The following is a 21,524-nucleotide window of genomic DNA, read 5'->3' on the forward strand; positions in this document are numbered from 1 at the left end:
ACACGTCACCATTTTTCTCATTAAATATATTTCCAAAGGTGCTATTGACATGAAATTTACACCTATGTTGAGCACAACCCAAGTAATCCATACACACAAAGAAACCAAAACAAATACGTTCAGAAAATAAGTTGTGTGTAATAATGTGAAACGACATAGGGAAAATGTATTGAACACATGAAGAAAGGGAGGTGCAAAAAGGCATGGAAAGCCAAGACCGAAGCTGAAATATTTCAGTAATTAGTAAGCAATCCGGCCCCTTGTCAGTGCAAAATAATATCAGCTGGTTCAGTCCCAACTGATGGCCTATAAAAATGTGTCTCATTACCAAGGGTTCACACGAGAAACACCTCATGATGGGTAAAAGCAAAGAGCTCTGGCAACCTTAATATTGCAAAACATACTGATTGCATTGGTAACGGACTCATTTCTAAACTTCTAAAGGTTCCAGTTAGCAAATTTGGGGCCATCATCTGGAAGCGGAAAAAAAATTATTTCACCATAAACTGAGTAATGCACTCATCTGCCATGGCCTGTATGCATGCTCACCAAGCAACACTCCATTGCTGAAGAAAAAGCATGTTGAAGCTTGTTTAAAGTTGGCTGCAATACATTTGGACAAGCCTGAAATACTGGGAGAATATAGTCTGGTCTCAGATGAGGGCAAAATGTAAGTCTTTGGATGCCATAATACACACCATGTTTGGAGGACAAATGGAACTGCACATTGCCTTAAAAACACCAGTTTGGCGGTGGGAACATCATGTTATGGAGCTGCTTTTCAGCATACGTTATTGGCAAACTTTACATAATTGAAGGAAGGATGAATGTAAAAATGTACCGAGACATTCATGATAAAAATCTGCGGCCAATTTCCAGGATGATGAAGATGAAACGAGGGTGGACATTTCAGCAAACAATAATCCCAAACACACAGCCAAGGAAACTCTCAATTAGTTTCAGAGAAAGAAAATAAAGCTAGAATTGAATCCAATTGAAAATCTATGGGAAGAACTGTAGATCAGAGTTCATAGAAGAGGCCCACGGAACCTTCAAGGTTTGAAGACTGTTTGTGTGGAATAATGGGCCAAAATCATACCTGAGCAATGCATACAACTAGTTTCTCCATACAGGAGGCATCTTGAAGCTGTCATTACCAACAAAGGCACCACACCATGCTGTTCCCATGTCCAAACTAGTGTTTCTAGGGTGATGTGCAGTGCCATTTGTCCTCCAAACATGGTGTGTATTATGGCATCCAAAGAGTACAATTTTGCTCTCATCTGACCAGACTATATTCTCCCAGTATTTCACAGGCTTGTTCAAATGTTACAGTAAACTGTAAACAAGCTTCAACATGCTTTTTCTTCAACAATGGAGTCTGGCCTGGTGAGCGTACGTACAGGCCATGGCAGATGAGTGCATTACTTAGTTTATGGTGAAATAATGTTTTTTCCACTTCTGGATTATGGCCCCAACAGTAAACAGTAAACAAGTTTAGAAATGTGTCCGTTACCAATGCAATCAGTATGTTTTGCAACATTAAGGTTGCGAAGGTCTTGAGAGAGCTCTTTGCTTTACCATCATGAGATCCCTGTAAGCAAAATGACGTCCCCTAGACGTCCCGTAATGGTCTCTCTGAACGTTCTAAAAACGTAAATGTGTATGGTTCCCGTGACAACTTTAGGACGTTTTGCACGACGTTCCAAGACCGTCCCGAGGACGTTGCGGTGACAACTGAGAAACGTTTTCTATAGGTCCTGGGGACGTTATGCAGGACGTTGCAAGCACCTCCCGAGGGCATTGTGGTTACGTCTGGGGAACGTGTTTCTATAGGTCCTGGGGACGTTCTGCAGGAAGTTGCAAGAACGTCCTGAGGGCATTGTGGTGACATCTACAAAACCTATTTTAGACGTCCTGGGTACGTTATTCAAGGATGCACCGCGGACGTAGCAGGCACGACCGTTTTTGCTGAGCTAAATGAAGAAAATAAAATAATAATAGATCGCGGAGCCGTCATTTTGCTTACAGTGCGCACACACACACAAGTTCAAGTTCATTTATATTACACATTTCATATGATATGCATAGACACAGACACACACGATTACAAACTTGATTGCGGGCATGGGAATTGAACCATAAACCTTCCTATTACTAAACGAGATCGCTACCTACTGTCCTAACACTGTCTGATTACTATAGTGCCACTTTAACAGGTTTATCACAGTGTGAGACAGCCAACAAACTTAGTCTTTTTTGAGGAAAAGCATATTGTAGCAATCTCAGTCACTACGCATTGAGGGTTTTCCGTAATGATTCCTTTTTTAATTAACATCCATGGCACATCACGGACGTGCGGGCAGGGAGGCAGAATAACTAGCCAAACTAAGAATGATGAAATAAAATAAATATGAATGCTTCTGTACTGATCTGTGCTATAAATGTAATGTCTGCATGATTCCAATACAATGCATACATAGGAAGGTGACCAAGTGTCTAGCTTTAACATATTGAGCTTTCCACAGGCCTTCAAAGATGGTGCAACAGAACGAAGAGCTCACCGGTCAAATTGTCTGATTGGAATTTCTTTAAAAATCCCGTCTCGCAAACACAATTTTGACAACAATCCTAATATTACGTAAGGCCTATAAAGCAAACGTGCACTGCCCTTATTATGTTTAAAAGGAACAGGCTAATCTGCCGTTAGAAAGTTATTTAACAACACGCATATGCTGCATTTTAAAGCGCAAACCCTCGGTTTCAAACGAGGAGCGAACTGAGTGAGAAGGATCCAACATGGCCAAGCAGACTAGCCTTAAAAGCTTTTTTTCAGAGGCCAAAAACATCTGATGAGGGTAAACCTTCTGACGAGGATGAACCTGTAATACCTGCAGTGTTGCGAGTTTCCTTTTATTACCGTGCGTGAGCGCGCGGAAGAGCCGAGAGCGGTATTGCAGACAGAGATTTTGAAAAATTATAGCACTCGCCTCATATTGAAAATTGGAGCTGTGAACGTAGTTCAAAATTATGAATTATCAACAATGAACTGAGCAAGTTCATGTAGAAAGTGAACTTTCCAAACACTGAATACCTGAAGCCCTAGATGTTCGAACAGCATCACCAAAGAAAAAGCTGAAATGTCGGGCGTTTATGTCGTTATGGAGTGACAAGTTCTCTTGGCTCAGGTGCGAGGTAATTGATAGTCACAGTAAAATGTGCAAAGGATTCACAAGAGGGTCGAATAATTTAAGAATCTCTGCTCTCATTGAACAGAGCAATGACCATGTTGCGGCGCTCATTTTAACGCCACAGCAGGTTGCGCTTAAAGGCCACTAATTGACGCGCATCAGACATAAATGTTTTTGTTTCCCATTGTAAACTTAGGAAAATAAACATGTTGCATTCTAAACTACCTGATTATGTTATTATTTAAGCTATGCAGGCCGTCAGTTTTCTTCAATGGGCTAATTTAGAAGCAGAAATAGGCTAGATATTTGGCCGGCTTATCATTAAAATGTCGGGCAAATGAAAATCATTTTTCTCTAGCGGAACTTCTGGTTCAGAGAGGACCATCAGAGGACCAAATAAGAACGGTCCCTAAAAGTCCGTTTTAAGGCTAATGCGAACGTCACGCAGAGGACCTGCAGGTAAAGGTTACGGGACGTTTTTAAATGACGTCCTGGGGATGTGTGCTGAGTTACCAAATTATAACGTTCCTTAATAGTCCGTTTTAAGGCTCATGCGAACGTCACGCAGAGGACCTGCAGGTAAAGGTTACGGGACGTTTTTAAATGACGTCCTGGGGACGTGTGCTGAGTTACCAAATTATAACGTTCCTTAATAGTCCGTTTTAAGGCTCATGCGAACGTCACGCAGAGGACCTGCAGGTAAAGGTTACGGGACGTTTTTAAATGACGTCCTGGGGACGTGTGCTGAGTGACCAAATTATAACGTTCCTTAATAGTCCGTTTTAAGGCTCATGCGAACGTCACGCAGAGGACCTGCAGGTAAAGGTTACGTGACGTTTTTAAATGACGTCCTGGGGACGTGTGCTGAGTGACCAAATTATAACGTTCCTTAATAGTCCGTTTTAAGGCTCATGCGAACGTCACGCAGAGGACCTGCAGGTAAAGGTTACGGGACGTTTTTAAATGACGTCCTGGGGACGTGTGCTAAGTGACCAAATTATAACGTTCCTTAATAGTCCGTTTTAAGGCTCATGCGAACGTCACGCAGAGGACCTGCAGGTAAAGGTTATGGGGACGTTTTTAAATGACGTCCTGGGGACGTGTGCTGAGTGACCAAATTATAACGTTCCTTAATAGTCCGTTTTAAGGCTCATGCGAACGTTACGCAGAGGACCTGCAGGTAAAGGTTATGGGGACGTTTTTAAATGACGTCCTGGGGAGGTGTGCTGACAGACCAATTTATAAGGTTCCCTAAAAGTCCGATTTAAGACTCATGCGAACGTCGCAGAAGGACCAAACGTAGACTTGCTACGAACGTCAAAAACGTTCTGGTAACGTCCTCTAGCGAACGTTGTGGCGGGGACCAATTGGGGACGATTGGGGACCTTGCGAATGTCCTGTTAACGTCCTGGGGACGTTCCCTGTTTGCGGGGATGTCTCTTGTGTGACACCTTGGTAATGAGACACATTTTAATAGGACATCAGATGGGACTGAACCAGCTGATATTATTTTGCACTGACAAGGGGCCGGATTGCTTACTAATTACTGATAGGTTTCAACTGTTGTCTTGGCTTTCCATGCCTTTTTGCACCTCCCCTTCTTCATGTGTTCAATACATTTTCCCTGTGTCGTTTCATGTTATAACACATAACTTAATTTCTAAACTTATTTGTTTTGGTTTCTTTATGTGTATGGATTACTTAGTTTGTAACCAAAATGTGGTGAAAATGTCATGTCAATAGCACCTCTGGAAAAATATTTACTGAGAAAAATGGTGACGTGTTCAATACTAATTTTACCCGTTGTATGTTGAAGCTCTCCGCAGATGAGAGAGGGGGTTAGGAATCTGCGCTCTGGCCTCCACGACCCAGGTGTTTTACTCCCAGTTCCTCTTATCCGGGTCAAAACCTACTCCCTTTGGGTTTTGGAAAACCAATTACGTCATGTATGTCCTTGAGCAACTTTGCCACACAGGCGTTGTATTAGACAAACATATCTCACCGCCCAAAAGCAACTTGCCACTGAAAAATAACCGGTGTTATCACAGAATAGAATAAAAGCTGTGGGTGTGTTTTGTCCTGGGTTTCGGTTCTCAAAAGACCATTGAGTCTTTCATTAAAGAAAACGGTGCACATGCAAAGTATTGAAAAAGTCAAATATTTGAATCTCACTAATGAAAGGTGTACTGACTTGTTTCTGGTAGTTCTGACTCTGGGGCCTGTATCTTTATATATTTGAATCTAAACTAAGTACAACTATCCTACCGTTCAATTCAGAAGTAATGCAATTACTGTAAGGTGATTCAATATTGAATCATTTGACTTTGAAGTGATTTTGCATGGGGGTGTTCTCACTTCTGTTGTATACGATGCGTTCATATACACACACGTACACACAGTATGCTTTTTGGGCCCCAAATACTTGGATCTGCTGCCTCTCTCTTTGGGGGGATCTCTCCACTGACTGTGTCCACCCCGTTGTAGGGAGAGTGGGCACCCCGCACTTCATGGCACCAGAGGTGGTGAAACGTGAGCCCTACGGCAAGCCGGTAGACGTGTGGGGCTGCGGCGTGATCCTCTTCATCCTGCTAAGCGGATGCCTGCCCTTCTACGGCACCAAGGAGAGGCTCTTCGAAGGGATCATTAAAGGGAAATACAAGGTAGTAGTTTATTAACAGTTTCTAAAATAACTGATTCAGATTTGTAAAGGCGCTCAATCTCTCACACACACACACACACACACACACACACACACACACACACACACACACACACACACACACACACACACACACACACACACACACACACACACACACACACACACACACACACACACACACACACACACTCCCACAGCTCATCCCCTGATCCGATCCCAGAGTCCATTTACCTTTCTCAAAGTGCGGTGTTCTTTCTTTCTTTCCGCACCTATGTGTGTGTGTGTGCGTGCGTGCGTACGATTGTGCGTGTGCTTGCGTGTGCGTGCTTAGATGAACCCGCGGCAGTGGAGCCACATCTCAGAGAGCGCCAAAGACTTGGTGCGCCGCATGCTGATGCTGGACCCCGCAGAGAGGATCACAGTCTATGAGGCCCTCAACCACCCCTGGCTGAAGGTACTGACATCCAACATGAAGGATTATATAACCAGTATACAAACATAGTATATGAAACACAGATCATTAGCATAGTACAGAATACCATATATTTATTTTTTTTACTGACGGAAAGAAATAAAGAGGAGCAACAAATAGAAACGAGAAGAGAAGATAATTGTGATAAAATGATTGAAAGAAAAAAAGTTTTGAATATTTTAATAATTTTTTAAGAATGAAGATAGAGAGAGTTATAATGAGCTATAAGTGTGTGTTTGTGTTTGTGCACAGGAGAGGGACCGTTATGCCTACAAGATCCACCTTCCTGAGACAGTTGAGCAGCTGAGGAAGTTTAATGCCAGGAGGAAGCTGAAGGTTTGAACTGCACTTGTGAAACTGTCCATACCTACACAGATGCCCTTATGAAACTGTCCAGTCCAGCACCAATGCACTTATGAAACTGTCCATACCAACACCGATGCAGAGACACACACACACAGACATTCACACACACACACACACACACACACACAATTACACACAAAGTGATATACCACCATCAAAGACATTCAAAAGAGGAAACCACCAACATGTAGTGTTGCATCCTCTCAGGCTCATATCCTGTTGCTCTCTCCTGTTGAGCAGCTCCCTGGAGAGGCAGAGGAAGCTTGTCAAACTCAAGTCTGCTTCGCTTTGCACATTCATTGTCTCTGTGTGTGTGTGTGTGTGTGTGTGTGTGTGTGTGTGTGTGTGTGTGTGTGTGTGTGTGTGTGTGTTTGTAGGGAGCCGTTCTGGCAGCGGTGTCCAGCCACAAATTCAACTCCTTTTACGGGGACCCGCCTGAGGAGATGCCCGACTTCTCTGAAGACCCCACTTCCTCAGGTATGACATTTTCACACACACTCACACACACACAACCTTCCACACACACCACCAACACCCACCTCCAACTACAGTTGAACACCACGACTCAATACATGGGAAGTATGGATGAGTCCTACATCCAGGTGTCCCATCTCAACCATGCTCAAGTAGAGAAGCCAGTCCTCTGTCAGTCTAGTGCTAACAACCCCAGAGACATGAGTTTGACTCCCAGGGAGTATAAACTGAGAACATGAAAGAAAAGCCTTCACAGCACGACATGGCCAACAATATCGCCGAAAGAGGCCAGTTAGTATGTTAGCAAGCTTTTCTCAGTTGGTGGTGTTTGTAAGGTTTGCATGCTTTTAAGGTACTTACTTTGCTATTTTTACACCAGAACTCCATAATGCTGCTTTACATTCAATGTTCAATAAAAATAACTACATGCATCTCATTACAGAAAAAATTATCTATGTGAAAACTACAGACACATCACCTACTTGATGAGAAACATAAGACCTGTTATAAAGAAAGGCTTTGATAGGCTAACTTTCCAAAAGCACATTGGGAAGTCTAATTTTGCAGTGGGTAAAGTAAGGGTTTGTAGTGTAGATTTGCAGAGACATGCAAATGAGAGCAGAATATGTGAGTGTTTCAAGACAGAAAATTATTTCAAACTATTTTGGACAGAAGCCACAAACGTGTGCGCTATTGTAACCCCGAGTGTGTTACTTAAATCATCGTTCCTTTCCTTCCTTTAAGGCCATTATTTCATCAGTTTCACTGCAGAAGTTTCCAAAAATAAAACCATAGATGGGGAACAGAACGGGCATGAGGGTTCAGAGTGCATGAATACATCTGTGGCCTGCGCTCGCCTCGCTGTATGCACTTCCGCTCTGGCACACGAAGGTCCTGCCCTGCCCTGTCGCGTGGTTAACTCCCCATCCATCTCTAGTGCCGTGGAACAAAGAAGGTCTTACTTCCTTATTTTGGTTGGTTGGCTGCCATCAATGTATATAGGAGGACATGTTGTTCATAGTTTATCTAAGGTTTATATGCCTCTGTTGAGCTCTGCATTTGTGTGGAGTCAATGAAAACACAATAAGCTTTTAAAGTGAAGTAGATGGACCTTCATTTCAAGAAATGCATCAAACTGCACATCCATGTGTTGTAAACAAACTGCTCCATCTGTGGCGGAGAAACTGGACTAACTCCAACTGTGGCACTGCTGGTCCAGCTCAGTTGGCATACTAGACAGACAATGGCTAAAAATATTACGATGAAATGAGGTAGATGGAGTGACTCGACTCAATTTCAGTTTAGCTTTGAAAATATTTGGTATTTATAGAAATACATCATGTGACGATGTGATCGTCCCTACAGGTGAATATGCTCTCTGGCTGCCTTACCATTGAGCCGGGCTCTTCGGTGTGGCGGTCAGAGCGCATGTTTGGCACCCCGTAGATCCAGGTTCGAGTCCAGGTGGGGTGACACACTCTCCCTTTGCTACACTATTACTATTACATTATTATAAATTAATTGTAATATTATATAATTTGTAGAAATATATAATTATTGCGGTTAAAATTAAGTTGCTTATTTTTAATTATGCACGTACAGATACTGAAAACGCTAAAAAAAAGCAAATGTTGGGTTGAGATAAAGGTAGCTGTCAGCAAAGCTGTCACCTCTCGAAGCCTAGGTCAGCGCAGACAAAGTGCGTAGTATGATTGAGTCAGCAAGGGACAGGATGTGACAAAACATGGCCTGTGGGTTTCAAGCTCTGCACTTGCAGGCTAGAAGCGTGGCATGGATCATGTACCTTGAGCCGTGTGGTTGCAATTTGGCTGCAGCTTGCTCGGAATATCGAATTAGTCATTAGTCTGGTGTCAGTGCATTGCAGTGTATGATGACAACAAAAATGTGGTTAATATATAGCATCTGTCAAGGTGCATTGCAGTTGTGAAAGTAAAAATTTAAAATGTAAAAAATTAAAGAACACCCTCTGGGAAAATTACGTTTTTAACCTTGTTAACATTGGCGACTTTAAATGCTAAAAAAGATGGGAAAATACACAGATATCAACCTTCAAAAAGTAGCATGGCAGGAAGAGGAAAAGAGAAAAAAAGCATGGTCAGTTTGTCAAAGTTGTCCCTCATGTTCATGATGCATGGACACTGTGTGTGTGGGTATGATTTACTGAAAGCACAGGTAATGAACATATTGGGCAGACTTTTTCAAACAGATCCCTGCAATGATGCATCAGATGTCAAAAATGATGAAGATCATGATATGAGTAATGCTCAGTGGTCTGTGTTTTCACATCTATGGCCTAATCTGAAAGGATCCAAGTCAGGGTGACACTTTGATCTTATGGTTATTGTGTCAATTGCAAAATTCACAACGATTCAATCCAGAAAATGGACATTCATGTTTGGCCACAGGGGTCAAAGGTCAGCAGTGACCTCAACCTGTACTGTTTGTAAGCAGCAAACCCCATGCATTGGGCGCATTTGGCATCAGGAGAACCATGGCCTAACTAATGACCACATCCTGCATTCCTTTAACACCTGGTTGCTTGCTTGTTGAGAATGTTATCTTATGCACCAGGAGACAAATGTGGCCTTAATGAATTGGCTTGTGGTAAATGCATAGCAATGAGGCATACAACTTAAATACTTGAGTGTTTGGGCTTCTTCGATCTTTAAGCTGGGGGATCCTCTCTTCCCTGCTCTCCTCAACTTTGTCAGGTTTATTTAATAATAGTATATTCAAGTATATTTAATCTAATCGCCATCCCTCAATACGCTTACCATTTATTGTGTTAATAAACTGTTAATGAAATAACCAATAATATAATTCCTCATGTGCCATGCTGTTACATCTAACAACTGGCTTATATACTGTTTGGTAATATTGAAGGTCTTTAAATCATTTACTGGAGAGAGATTTATTTACCATTTGGCAATATTTACCATTCTAATGCATTCTTCTGTTCCTTAATGTTCAGACACGTGTAAACCTTCCAGCTTTCTGTTGTTGGTTAACGTTTTGGCTGCCCTTACAGTAGAATGTTGTACAATGGTAGAATTTTCGAACCAACAATACCAACACAGTTGCCAGTGCACAGACGTGGATGTAAACTTTAGTAGCTGCCAGTCACAGGGTTTTTAAAGTGTTCTTGACCCTTCCTTTTTTCTTTATTCACTCTTCTCTTCCCAAAATAGTTGCAGTTCTGTCTTTCTGTCTTTTTAGACAGTGTTTTGGCAACTTGCCTAACAGGGGGCCACTTCCACTCACACCATGTTGTTAAGAGCTCAGCCTGATGAAGCAAGAGTGTCTGTCTCTTTCTCTGCGCCAGCTCCTTCCTGTTTTTTTTTTTTGCAAAGGAACTCGGGCTTCCTTCTTCAATTTGCCTCGCCACAGCCACCGCGACACAAACACTTCCGCAACATGCGAGTCATGTTATTTACCTTCGATATTTCTTCTCTTGAGCAGGCTCGCGGCCTGGGGCTTGTGCAAAGAGGGATGACGTAGAGAGTTTAAATTCAATTTTCCACGTTCAATTTTCCGACGTGATTTTTCACAGGAACCACCACAAAGTTTTTTAATGTCATTTCCCTGCCCTAGCTGGATGTTGACCTTACAATTGTATTAATTCTTAATTCTGTTTTTTTGTTGTTTGTCTGTTTGTTTTTTGCATGACAAGACCTTTCATTGAACTTATTGGTTATTTTTCTGATTTGCTTATACCTTTATTTGTTTTAAATAATAATAATAATCATCAACGCTTTCAATCTAGTGCCATTTCTTCTCTCCTAGAGCTTAACTAATGCTGATCTTTTATCTATTTGATAACTCATTTTTTTCTGTTGTTTGCCCTAATGCTGCCCCTCCGTGCAGGACTACTTGCTGCAGAGAGTACGTATCTTACTGCCCCCCCCTCCCCCCACCACCACTACCACCACCCCTCAAAAACATCTTTGACTCCTCTTTACTCATAACTCCTCTCCTCTCAAGTCCATCCCCCCTCGGACTTGGCCATGTCTCTCCCCGTATCAGCAAGAGCAACACACTATAAACCCGAGAACGCGGAGGTCAAGCTAATCTGAACTGCTTACTCAGTCTGTTTCTTTGCCTTAAAAGCCTGCAGCAGAATCTCATGGCTTGATTTTCACAGTACAGTTGTTCATAAGCTTGCACAAGTAATAGTGCAGCAATTATTGTAACTGAAATATAACATCAGACTAGAGTTATGTTATAATATATTCATAGATATTAGGTTGACCAGATGCAAACATGCGGGACGAGTAGTACGTTTGTGTGGAACATGTCATCGACACTGTCATCGACACTGAGAGGTAACCTAAAACTGTGATGTGTCTACCTAACTAAAGAAGTAACGTTTGTTTTCTGCTCTTTGGGCTCATAAACACCTATACTTCGTCCTGTAGTTGATTCCATGCCCGTCTTTATTGACAGACATCTGACATGCACTGGCCGTTACAGGCCAACTGTCCTAAGCGGGACACCTGGTCATCCTAATAGAAATATGAGTCTGTTTGCATATTTGTAATCATAAGCGTATAGTGTGCAACTTTATTATACACTATACACTTACCATAGAGTCTTTTTTGTTTACCACAAACTTTGTCTGTCTCTGCCTGCATGTGTATGTGCCTTTTTTGGCTGTGTACATGAACGTGTGTGTGTGTGTGTGTGTGTGTGTGTGTGTGCAACTGCGTCTACGTGTGCGTGCGTGTTTCTCTCATTCTGGTCGTGTGTTACTGTGTCCATGCATGTGTATGTTTTCCCACCTTTTTGTGTGTGGGTATAAATGTGTCTGTCTATTTCTGTGTGTGTCTGCCTGTGTGTGCGTGTGCGTGTGTGTGTGTGCGTGTGTGTGTGTGTGTGTGTGTGTGTGTGCGCGTGTACGTGTGTGTGCCCACCCTCAGGAGCTGTATCCCAGGTGCTTGACAGTCTGGAGGAGATCCATGCCCTGACGGACTGCAGTGAGAAGGACCTTGACTTCCTGCACAGCGTGTTTCAGGACCAGCACCTCCATACACTACTGGACGTAAGTCAGCCAGGCCTTAAATATGTTTTATTTATCTTTGTGTCTGTGCACTCATATATTCTGCCATACCCAAAGGCACTTTGTGGTCTCACGAGAGAAGTGGACGCGTAATGTTTTTGTGTGCGGCGTGTACATATATATTTTTTTTCCGGTATGCTTACAACCACCATAAACTAGCCACAGTCCGTGCCCTGAGCCATGGGGAAGAAGAAGTGAAAGCTTCAGTGTATTCTGTTTTCAGTCTCAGTTCAGTTTCCACTGGAGACTTTTCCCATTCATATTCCTGGGCAGTCCCACACACCAGGTTGTGGTCAGGCCTGTTATCTGGGCAGGCTCTCCGTCATTGAGATCATGAGTCACAGAACACTGGGTTGAGAGGCAGGGCACATGCGTCTGCTTTCCTTTGTCTTGGAGCAGACTTTCCCCTGACTCCATATGAGAGCCACCCTGCTTGAGGGAAAGCATACTTCACCACAAATATGATGGGGGGGGGGGGGGGGGGGGTGGTGTGTGTGCCCATGTGCGTGTGCCTGTCTGTGTCTGCACAACCTTCTGTGTGTGTGTGTTTGTTTGTATTTGTCTGGTTTTGTGTTAGTATTTGTCTGTGTGTGTGTTTGTTTGTCTGTCTGCGTGTGTGTGTGTCCTTGTGTGAAGATGAAGATGTCTGGTATGCTCAGATGCATGTGTGGAGTCAGGCCAATCACAAGACAGCGTTCCCACGCTTCCAGGAAAACGTTGGGGGTTTTTACCACAGAGCTGGATGATCACATGGAAATTGAAACAATGTTAAGGCTCTGGAAGGAAAATTGGTAGAATATCTATGTTTATATTCTCCAGTCATCCTGAAGAGCCCTTTTTGTCTTTCACCAGTGCAGCATTCTTTTGGGTCATGTGCTATTTTGTAACTACCATCAGCCAGTGACCACTGGTGCGCTATGTCAAATCGTGTATTGAATTGTGACATAATTTTATGAAAGTTTATGTACAAAATATAGACACGTAAAAGCAAAATGAAATGTCTGAGTGACTCGAATGAATATGATTTTTGCCGGAAAATGCCCAGCAAAAGAACCACGACGGGCTTACCTTAAAGTTAATTGACTCAACCCTTTTCAGATTTTGACAGCGTCACTCATTGCCTGCTTTGGGAGTGAAGGTGTGGTTCACCCTAAGCCCCTATCGTTAGGCGACTGACACACTGGCCTTCCATGAAGTAACAGCAGTCAGTGAAACACATGTTGTGAGAGTTGATAAAGTAACTTTCCAAATGGAGTTATCGGACACAATGAAAGCAATAAGAAACATGGCCACTGCGTCCATGGCAACAAGAGCCCAAGTCCACTGTACTTGGGCTCTTGAACTGGCATTGATATCGACTGCATGGAAGAGTCTTGAATAAATCACGGACAGTGCAGCATTACGGCATTAGTTTCAGAAAAGGAATTTGAAACAAGGAATCATTTCTGCAAATGCTCTGTTACATTTGACGAGTTATGCTCCACAAGACAGAGAGCGCCAAGCTGAATAATGAGGCTCAGTGTGTTACTTGCACCATTTAAATACAGTGTTAACACTGTTACCTTTGAGTGGCCTGTGTGTGTAGAGGACTTAGCGGATTATTGTGACGTTTTTAGCAGCCCATAAAGTATTTACCCACGAGACAAAGAGTGGGTGTTAGAGAGTTTTTGTGTGGCCATGTGCGAGCGTCGGCTCCACACACATTATCCATGGTGGGCTTTTGTTTTTGCGTGTGAACGGCCACAGCTGTGCTTGTGTGTGTGGGGGGTGTGAGCCCAGTTTGTGTGGAGATGTCTTTGGATGGCGCTGCATTTGGACACCCCTTTTCCACGATCTTCGGCAAAACCCTACACCATGACCGGTACCAGTGGGAGAGGTTGTGTGGTTGTGTGGATGGAAGAGGCGGAAGCCCTGGCAACAACAACAGCCCCAGCACCAACACCACCACCTCCTCCACCATATGCTGCATGGGGCCTGGGTTTGCTGTGAGGAGGCTGTGAATGCAGACCCCTCGCCCCATTGAAAAGGCAGACCCCTCGCGCTCTCAACAGGGAGGCGGAACAATGGCAGCCATTGTTAACCCCCCTTCGGCTGTGGCTCCAGTCCTATCTGCCCATCTCTTAAAGCTGGCCCAGACATTAAGACGTTGCGTTGCCACTCTCTCCATCACTGCGTACTCACACACACAAGCGCACACGCGCCATGGTTCCCATACCTCCCCAAGGATAGAGAGAAGTGGATGTGTGTGTTGGGACAACTGTGGTCCGGGCTGCAAACACTCCTAAGTAGACTTTGGCTGCGAAGGGAGGCTGGCTGGTGAGTGTGTGTGCTGTCATGGCAATTTCTTGTCTGTCATTGTGTTCTGCTCTTTTGTTGGGGCGGAATCCATCTGAATTGCAGATTTGCAAACTGAGATATTTAGGGAGTTTTCTTCCCGGCAAGAGATTACCTTGCTTTTTTGCTTTCTGCTGTACTTGATAAATTGCTTTGAATGTCAACATGCTGTTTGATCAGTTTGCTGGGCACAACTTTCCCTTCCCGCTTTGATGTGTTGCTCCTCACCCTTTAGTGCTAGTGGTCTTTTGAATGAGCCCATAGCTCCAGTGACATGACCTGATTCTTAACCGAGTCTCTGCATACCACAGGTTATGAGTGTTGTTGACGAGCAAGCCTGAGCTTTGAGCCCCGTTTGAACTTAAGTTAGTAATGAACTTGACATAATTAACTTGACAGATTAGGTAGGGAACTTCATGCCCTTAGGCAAAGGTGACGTCATTGTGTTTAGCCACATTGAGGTTTAGTTTCTTCCAGTGATGACGCCAAATGGCAGATGTCATGGTCTGTGCCCTTTCTAAAACGGAGTACCCAATGAGCAGGCTGCAGCATAAGGGGAAGTCCCAGCAAAGTCTTCTCAAGAGTTGCAGGTATGCTTACCTGTTCATTTCCTCGCAGACCACGTCATCGTAAAACCGTTAAAGGCACCCCCTAAACTCTGAAACAAACGTGGAAATATCAGAGATCTGAATTGCTTTTTGTATCTGATAACTAAATACTTTACTAGTTTACTAAGTTTCTTTTGTATGCCTTTTTTTAACCTTTGCCATGAGTGGAGACTTGTATTAATTTGCTGAATACATCTGTCCTTGTTATATAAAGGTCATGTTTGTGCAGCTACAGTCGGGACCCTTGTACACAGATTTCAGAAAGATAAAACAGCTTCAGAGAGGGCGCTTACTCACATCCTGTGTTTCCAGTGATGTTTCTTTTGCAACTAAAACAGCACCAGTTTTACTATAGTTTTAGTCCTATGCTTCTACTGAATATGTATTGGAAGATCTTAAGGTCCAACATCCTTAGATGCCCTTATAACCACCATTATGTCCCAGTGCTTCATATTTTCAATCAAAATGTAATGTTTTTATACATTGATACATATGATATTCTAATCTTATCATCCAAAATGGTAGTGAGTTACCAACACGTGTGCATTTCTTTAAGCCTATAGATGCAACTTCACTTGTGCTAAAAGTACCCCAGTTCCATACTGTAGGATACCCTCGCTAGCCATTCAGTTGCATCCAAGAAAGCCCATTATTTATTGTAAAAAAAAAAATTTGGACTGGATCTTTATACTTTCCCACAATATTGGTACACCAATTCTGTATTCAGGACACTGACACGGTTTGATTTGCGCCATTACGCGATTTCTGTGCCTTAATTGTTGTATGTAAACCAAGTGGAGTGAGTGTGTTCTGTATATTAATATCTCTGTTGGACTGAAAGGGTTCTTTCCATTCCGGGCCTCGGGCAGATCAACTCATGATGGGTTGCGTGAAGTTATTTTCCTGGACTAGAATGCACTATTTGTTGTGGCGGTTAAGGCACAGAAGAAGCGGTTGTACTGCAAGTACTGTTCCGACTGAGCTGAATGTCATTTGTATGTGGTGTGGGGAAGTTTGTGTGTGTGTGTGTGTGAGAGATGGGGTGGTGGTATGTGTGCGATGTGTTACAGCTGTTTAAATAAAACCATGGTTGCCATTTTGGCTCCCCTTTACAAATGTCAATGAAAGACTGCAGCAGACTCATCATTGTATTGTATTATTCTTCCCCCCCCTTATTAATTTAAATATACTTATGATTACAGCTTATATGTGTCTATTTTTCAGGTATTAATCCATCATACATGAACTATTATATACACAGATATTAAACCTGGTTACAAAAGAATTGTCCGATACACCCTAATAAAATCTTTGCCCTTTCTGGTGTCTTTCAGCTTTATGACAAGATCAACACCAAGTCTTCTCCGCAGATCAGGAACCCGCCGAGTGACGCAGTCCAGAGAGCCAAAGAGGTGAGCGATCTTGTGCTGTAGCACCCCCTCACTGGTCATCCAGCATACTGCCGGCTGGCTGGCCAGGCTCCTTAGAGCCCACGTCCTTCAAGCCAGGCCCTAGCCTCACCTGAACTCAGATCAGCGCAGTACAGCTTTTCACACATATGCTGATTTAGAGTCGAGCCCCACTTGCTGCTATTTAACTGTCAAAAGCGCTGGACCAAGAGGTTTACTATGCACACATTTAGTCACTGTGTTTTGTCAGTTCATAGCAAGACTCTCAGAGTTAAAATGTTTTTGCCGAAGTGCTCACCATAGTTTGGCATTACAGACGTTAATGCCTGTAAAGGCAGTGTAAATTATGCTGTAAATGAGAGCCTTTTGACTTCTAGTTAATTTCAGAAGACTGACTTTAACATTTACCACAGATGTACCTCTTCAGTGTAACATGCCTATCATGTGAAGTGTTTCAATTTTAATCTTTTTAAACTGTGGTTCATGTTTTCAGTAGCACTCAGTAGTCGCACAAGATTAATGGGTAGCCTGTGAAAGCAGAACATTATGAAAGGCTGTCAGCGCCTTTAGCTTATTCTAATGCTTAGCAAGTGTGAATGCTGTGTTTTCTGTTTTCTGCTGTGTTGACATTGTCTCCTGAGCTGATCTCGTCGAGCACTGGTGTTTCTCTAGCATGCTTCTGGCCAGCTGCCTCTGTCCTCCCAATCACAGAGTTTCTGTCGTAACGGGGCTTCACAGCTTTGGCTATTAACTTCATCTCTTCCTCTTCACCTAATCAGAGCAGCATTGTTGCCATGCTAACAAATGAATGGGGTAGCATTAGCATTAGCCCTCACAAACCTCAGTAGGTCAAGTTAGTTATTTAGTGCATCTCATCCAAACATCATCCTTAAAATGGAAAACTCTTCAGATGGGCTCTGTATGGGTAGAATCATTTGCAAAGGTCTTGATGTCAGTGTTGTTGAAAGGAGAGGACTGGATCACCTGTGAGGTGTTTCTTTTACCCTCCTTGAACTGCCCCACACCAGGCTCCCTAATGGCAGGTTGTCACTGACGTGTGTAACAGCCACCAGATGGGGAGCCTTTGGCTGGCGATGCCTGAAGAGCTTTGAGCTTACACTTGTGTAAAGTGCAAAACATTCAACAGCCAATACAGTCATTTTAATGTGGTCGTATCACCGTGTAATGAGCTAGCTACAATTCCCCCTGTGTGTTTTTCACAGGGTGCCCTTTATGGTTCTGGCTGAGTCAATTACACCACTGAAGCGCCTATTCACTCTGTCCTCGCTCGGCCGTTCCCTTTGTGTGTCTGGATGCTGTTCGCGGGCCTGTACAATGGCAGCGATTTGTGTTTGCGCGTTTGTTTTTATAGTCCCGTCAAACAAAAGCACTGCGTCTAACAGGGAGTTGGAGTTTGTGTCAAGTTGGTAGTCTCTCGCCAGGTCCCCTTTTCTCTGGATTAAGCTGTTTTTGTGCGCCATTGGAAAACCCCAACCCCAGCCGTCTCCTCACGGTCGATTTGAAGTGCCCCGCTGGAAATAAAGGCGTGAGCCTGTGCCAGCAGAAGTCCCTTCTGTTTTTCAAGCTGTATGAACTCAGACTTGAAGTGTGAAGTGTCTCTGGGTGTGTGTGTGTGTGTGTGTGTGTTTTTTTAAGAGTCATTTTCTTGTGTGTTGGGTCTGGAGCCCAATTAAAAGTGTTAATAAAAGGCGTGTGGAAAAACACAGCTGGGAAAATAACATTCAGCGGAGGCCCTACCCAAGCCTGTCTGTGTCTGTGTGTGGAGCCACACTTCATAGGAAAGCAACAGAAATTAAGTTCTGCCGTCTCGCCCTATCAAAATGTGTATAAAATCTGTAATGTAGGTCATTGCTCTCCTTCGCTCTCTCTCTCTCTCTCTGTCTCTTTCTCTCACCCCCTCTTCCTCTCCATCTGTCTATCTCTGTTTACCAGCCTAGTAACCACAAGAAGACTCTCAAGTTGACTAGCTCTGAATCATTCCAAGACTGTACATGTCTGCCCCACAGTCATTGGTTTTCAGTGCATGGGAAGCATGAGATTTATATATTACATATGAACTAATATTGTTGGTATATCTTGCTAGAACAAGTATCAAAGAAAAAAAAACTCTGCAGCCTTGCATTGGTGAAGTGACAAGCTTCTGACCAGTTCAGTTTTTCACAGAGGCCACCTCTACAGATGAGATGCTCTCACCGATACCAGACATCCTCTCATGAGAATAATTTTATTTAGATTTGTTTTAACCGTGCCTCAATGAGAGCTATTGCAAAGTCCTAATTAATAACAGGAGGCAAAGCAGCACAGAATGGGAAGGAGGTGCTGCTGTAGCAGTGAATGTGGAGTCTGTGGCGCTAAGGTTGTGTGTGGAAGAGAGAATTACATGACCATCTCCTGCGTTTGTGGTTGCAGTCAGGCGACACACACTTGTTAGCTTGTACGTCTGATTGAGTTCCTTTGTTGTGGTCCGTCCGTTTTTCAGAGAAAAGGTTGAAGTCGAAGTCTCACTGTCTACACGAGAAACGCCCACGCTGCAATGCAAATCAAAAGCTCACTTGGATGGGTTCTTGTGGTCTTTCTTCGAAATTTGTATAGGTTTCTTCTTTAACAACCTGCTTTGCTTCTTCACTACTGATCATCCCAGGCACCTCATTTAAAAAAAAAAAAAGCTTTTTTAATTATTTATTTCGTTTTTACAAAACCGCAATCCTTTTTTACCCTGAAAGGGGGTATCTTTTTCCTGAGGGCTTCACCTAACACCAAAACATAGCAGGGGCTTAAACTAACCAAGCACACCAAACCAATCACCCCCCTCCCCCCCTCTCTTATCCCCCCTGACGCATCTGGGATGTGGATCGGTGGAAGTGCTGGTGGTGGTCGAGCCTCTTCCCGCTCTGTTCCGTCCCATCCTGGCCTGCTAAAGTCCTGTGTGCGTGTGTGTATGTATGTGTGTCTGTGTGTGTATATGTGTGTGTGTGTGTGTGTGTGTGTGTGTGTGTTTTGTGTTGTCATTCGAACCCCAGCCTGTTGTGATGTGTAACCCCCCCCCTTGTGTTGTGCTCTCACGCCGAGAAGTCCGCTGAAGACGAAGCAGGCACGGCTTTGACTCGTCTGGAATGTGTAAGCTTTACATCATTTGCCTTTTTCTTTTGTTTCTTTTCCTTTCACAAAAAACCTAAATATTCCTTCTAAACACCCCTACATCTCCGATTTTTGTCCTTTTTGTCAGCTGGTTCTTTAAAGTGTGTTTTCCACCTTGAGGGCAATCAGGCAGACACCATAGGTTGTATGGGCCCAGCCCCTCCTGAAGCAAACTACGGGTGTGCATAACCCCAGTGTAGGTCACGGTGTTACGTGGCGTTATGTACCTGTGACTCGTCCGAGGCGGTGATCTATTTTGACAAGTTTAAGTTCTCATCTCGAGGCGCGAGCTTGCCATCTCCAGGAAAAGCAGACAGCATTTGCTCAGGTCCACATCTCGGTGTGCAGTTGCACATTCAGCAGTAAGTTGTGAGGCAACTGTAGAGCCAGTGCCAGAATGTGGCCTCACCGGGCCGAATGGGGGGGGAGAGAGGTGGGGAAGGGTCAGAAAGAAAAGTGCTGATTGGCTAATGTGGGGGATTTGGGAGGTATGCCAGAGTGAATATTGGGATGTTTAGGGTGGGGGACAGGGGTGTCAGGGGAGGGGCGAGTGTTGCTGTCAGGACTGAGGTGGGCAAGCAGCATGCGCTGGTTTGTGTGTGCCTGTGGGTCCGGACGGCGATCTCGTCACTCGCGATCATCATATGAGGTGGCCGTAGCGATGCTTTAATGAGTAGGTGGGACTTGAGATCCGAGTGCTAATGGCTGTGCAGAGTGTAACTGTAACTGTGACATCTCTCCACCCCTCCACCCTTCCACCCCCCCATCCTGTGTCACCCCCCACCCCCACCCCCACCCCATCCTCCCCAGGTACTGGAAGAGATCTCCTGCTACCCAGAAAATGGCGATGCCAAGGAGCTGAGGCGGATCCTCAACCAGCCTCATTTTATGGTGAGTGCCACTGAGAACTCTGTCACCTCTTGTTTTTTGCGCTTGCAGTCTCGTGTGTGTGTGTGTGTGTGTGTGTGTGTGTGTGTGTGTGTGTGTGTGTGTGTGTGTGGCTTACTGATCAGAAGAGGAGGATTACTCAGACAGTGCACTAATGTGTGTGTGTGTGTGTGTGTGTGCACACGTGTGTGCGCGTGCGGGTATCTTCATCTTCTTGTGTGTTGCATGTTTCTCTGCGAGATGCTAGCACAAGGTAAGAAGCGTTCAGAGAGAGACAGTCAGTCAATCGAGGCTGTAGCTTTATTTAAATTTAAACCCATCCCTTGGGAATCTGTGGGCGATACCCTGAGACAAATTTGACTGGCTGCCTTTTAGATGAACTCTCAGGAGAAACGACAGATGTGAGAGAGAGAAGAAGATAGACAGACATGAAGGGAAAGAAAAAAAGAAGACTGGAAGAGCGCTCGAATGACTCTAAAGAAAAGTGTGTGTGTGTGTGTGTGTGTGTGTGTGTGTGTGTGTGTGTGTGTGTGTGTGTGTGTGTGTGTGTGTGTGTGTGTGTGTGTGTGTGTGTGTGTGTGTGTGTGTGCGTGTGTGTGTGTGTGTGTAAACACAGCATCAGTAAAGGGAAGAAACTCCTCTGTGATGAATTGAAGACATGCCTTGATTAGGCATCCATTAAAGCCTGGGCAAACAGTAATCCCTCATTAGTCCACTTAACACCTGTCAACTCAACACACTCAACACCTTCCCTGAGTGATTATATCAGGCCTGTCTGAGTAATCCTCCTCTTCTGATCAGTAAGCCTCCCCACCACAGAAAGACAGACAGAGGTTCTAATCAGATATTACTAATATACTCTCGATCATTTCTCTTGACATAGA

At 43.9% G+C, this 21,524-nt stretch overlaps 1 protein-coding gene across 17 annotated transcripts in view; it reads left to right on the plus strand.

Moving 5' to 3' along the window:
- The window catches only part of caska (calcium/calmodulin-dependent serine protein kinase a), a 190,068-nt gene that overhangs the window by 141,867 nt on the left and 26,677 nt on the right, over positions 1 to 21,524 (plus strand). For 7 of the 17 annotated variants that reach the window (XM_080838940.1, XM_080838955.1, XM_080838950.1 and 4 more), the window contains exons 7-14: positions 5,676 to 5,854; positions 6,185 to 6,307; positions 6,578 to 6,661; positions 7,069 to 7,168; positions 11,051 to 11,068; positions 12,103 to 12,224; positions 16,519 to 16,596; positions 20,563 to 20,643. In XM_080838940.1, the coding sequence (XP_080695066.1) occupies positions 5,676 to 5,854; positions 6,185 to 6,307; positions 6,578 to 6,661; positions 7,069 to 7,168; positions 11,051 to 11,068; positions 12,103 to 12,224; positions 16,519 to 16,596; positions 20,563 to 20,643 (785 nt within the window). The remainder of the gene's footprint in view (positions 1 to 5,675; positions 5,855 to 6,184; positions 6,308 to 6,577; positions 6,662 to 7,068; positions 7,169 to 11,050; positions 11,069 to 12,102; positions 12,225 to 16,518; positions 16,597 to 20,562; positions 20,644 to 21,524) is intronic. The other 10 variants (XM_080838949.1, XM_080838951.1, XM_080838941.1 and 7 more) reach the window with 3 other exon arrangements.

Source organism: Sprattus sprattus (assembly GCF_963457725.1).
Source record: "Sprattus sprattus genome assembly, chromosome: 5".
NCBI lineage: Eukaryota > Metazoa > Chordata > Actinopteri > Clupeiformes > Clupeidae > Sprattus > Sprattus sprattus.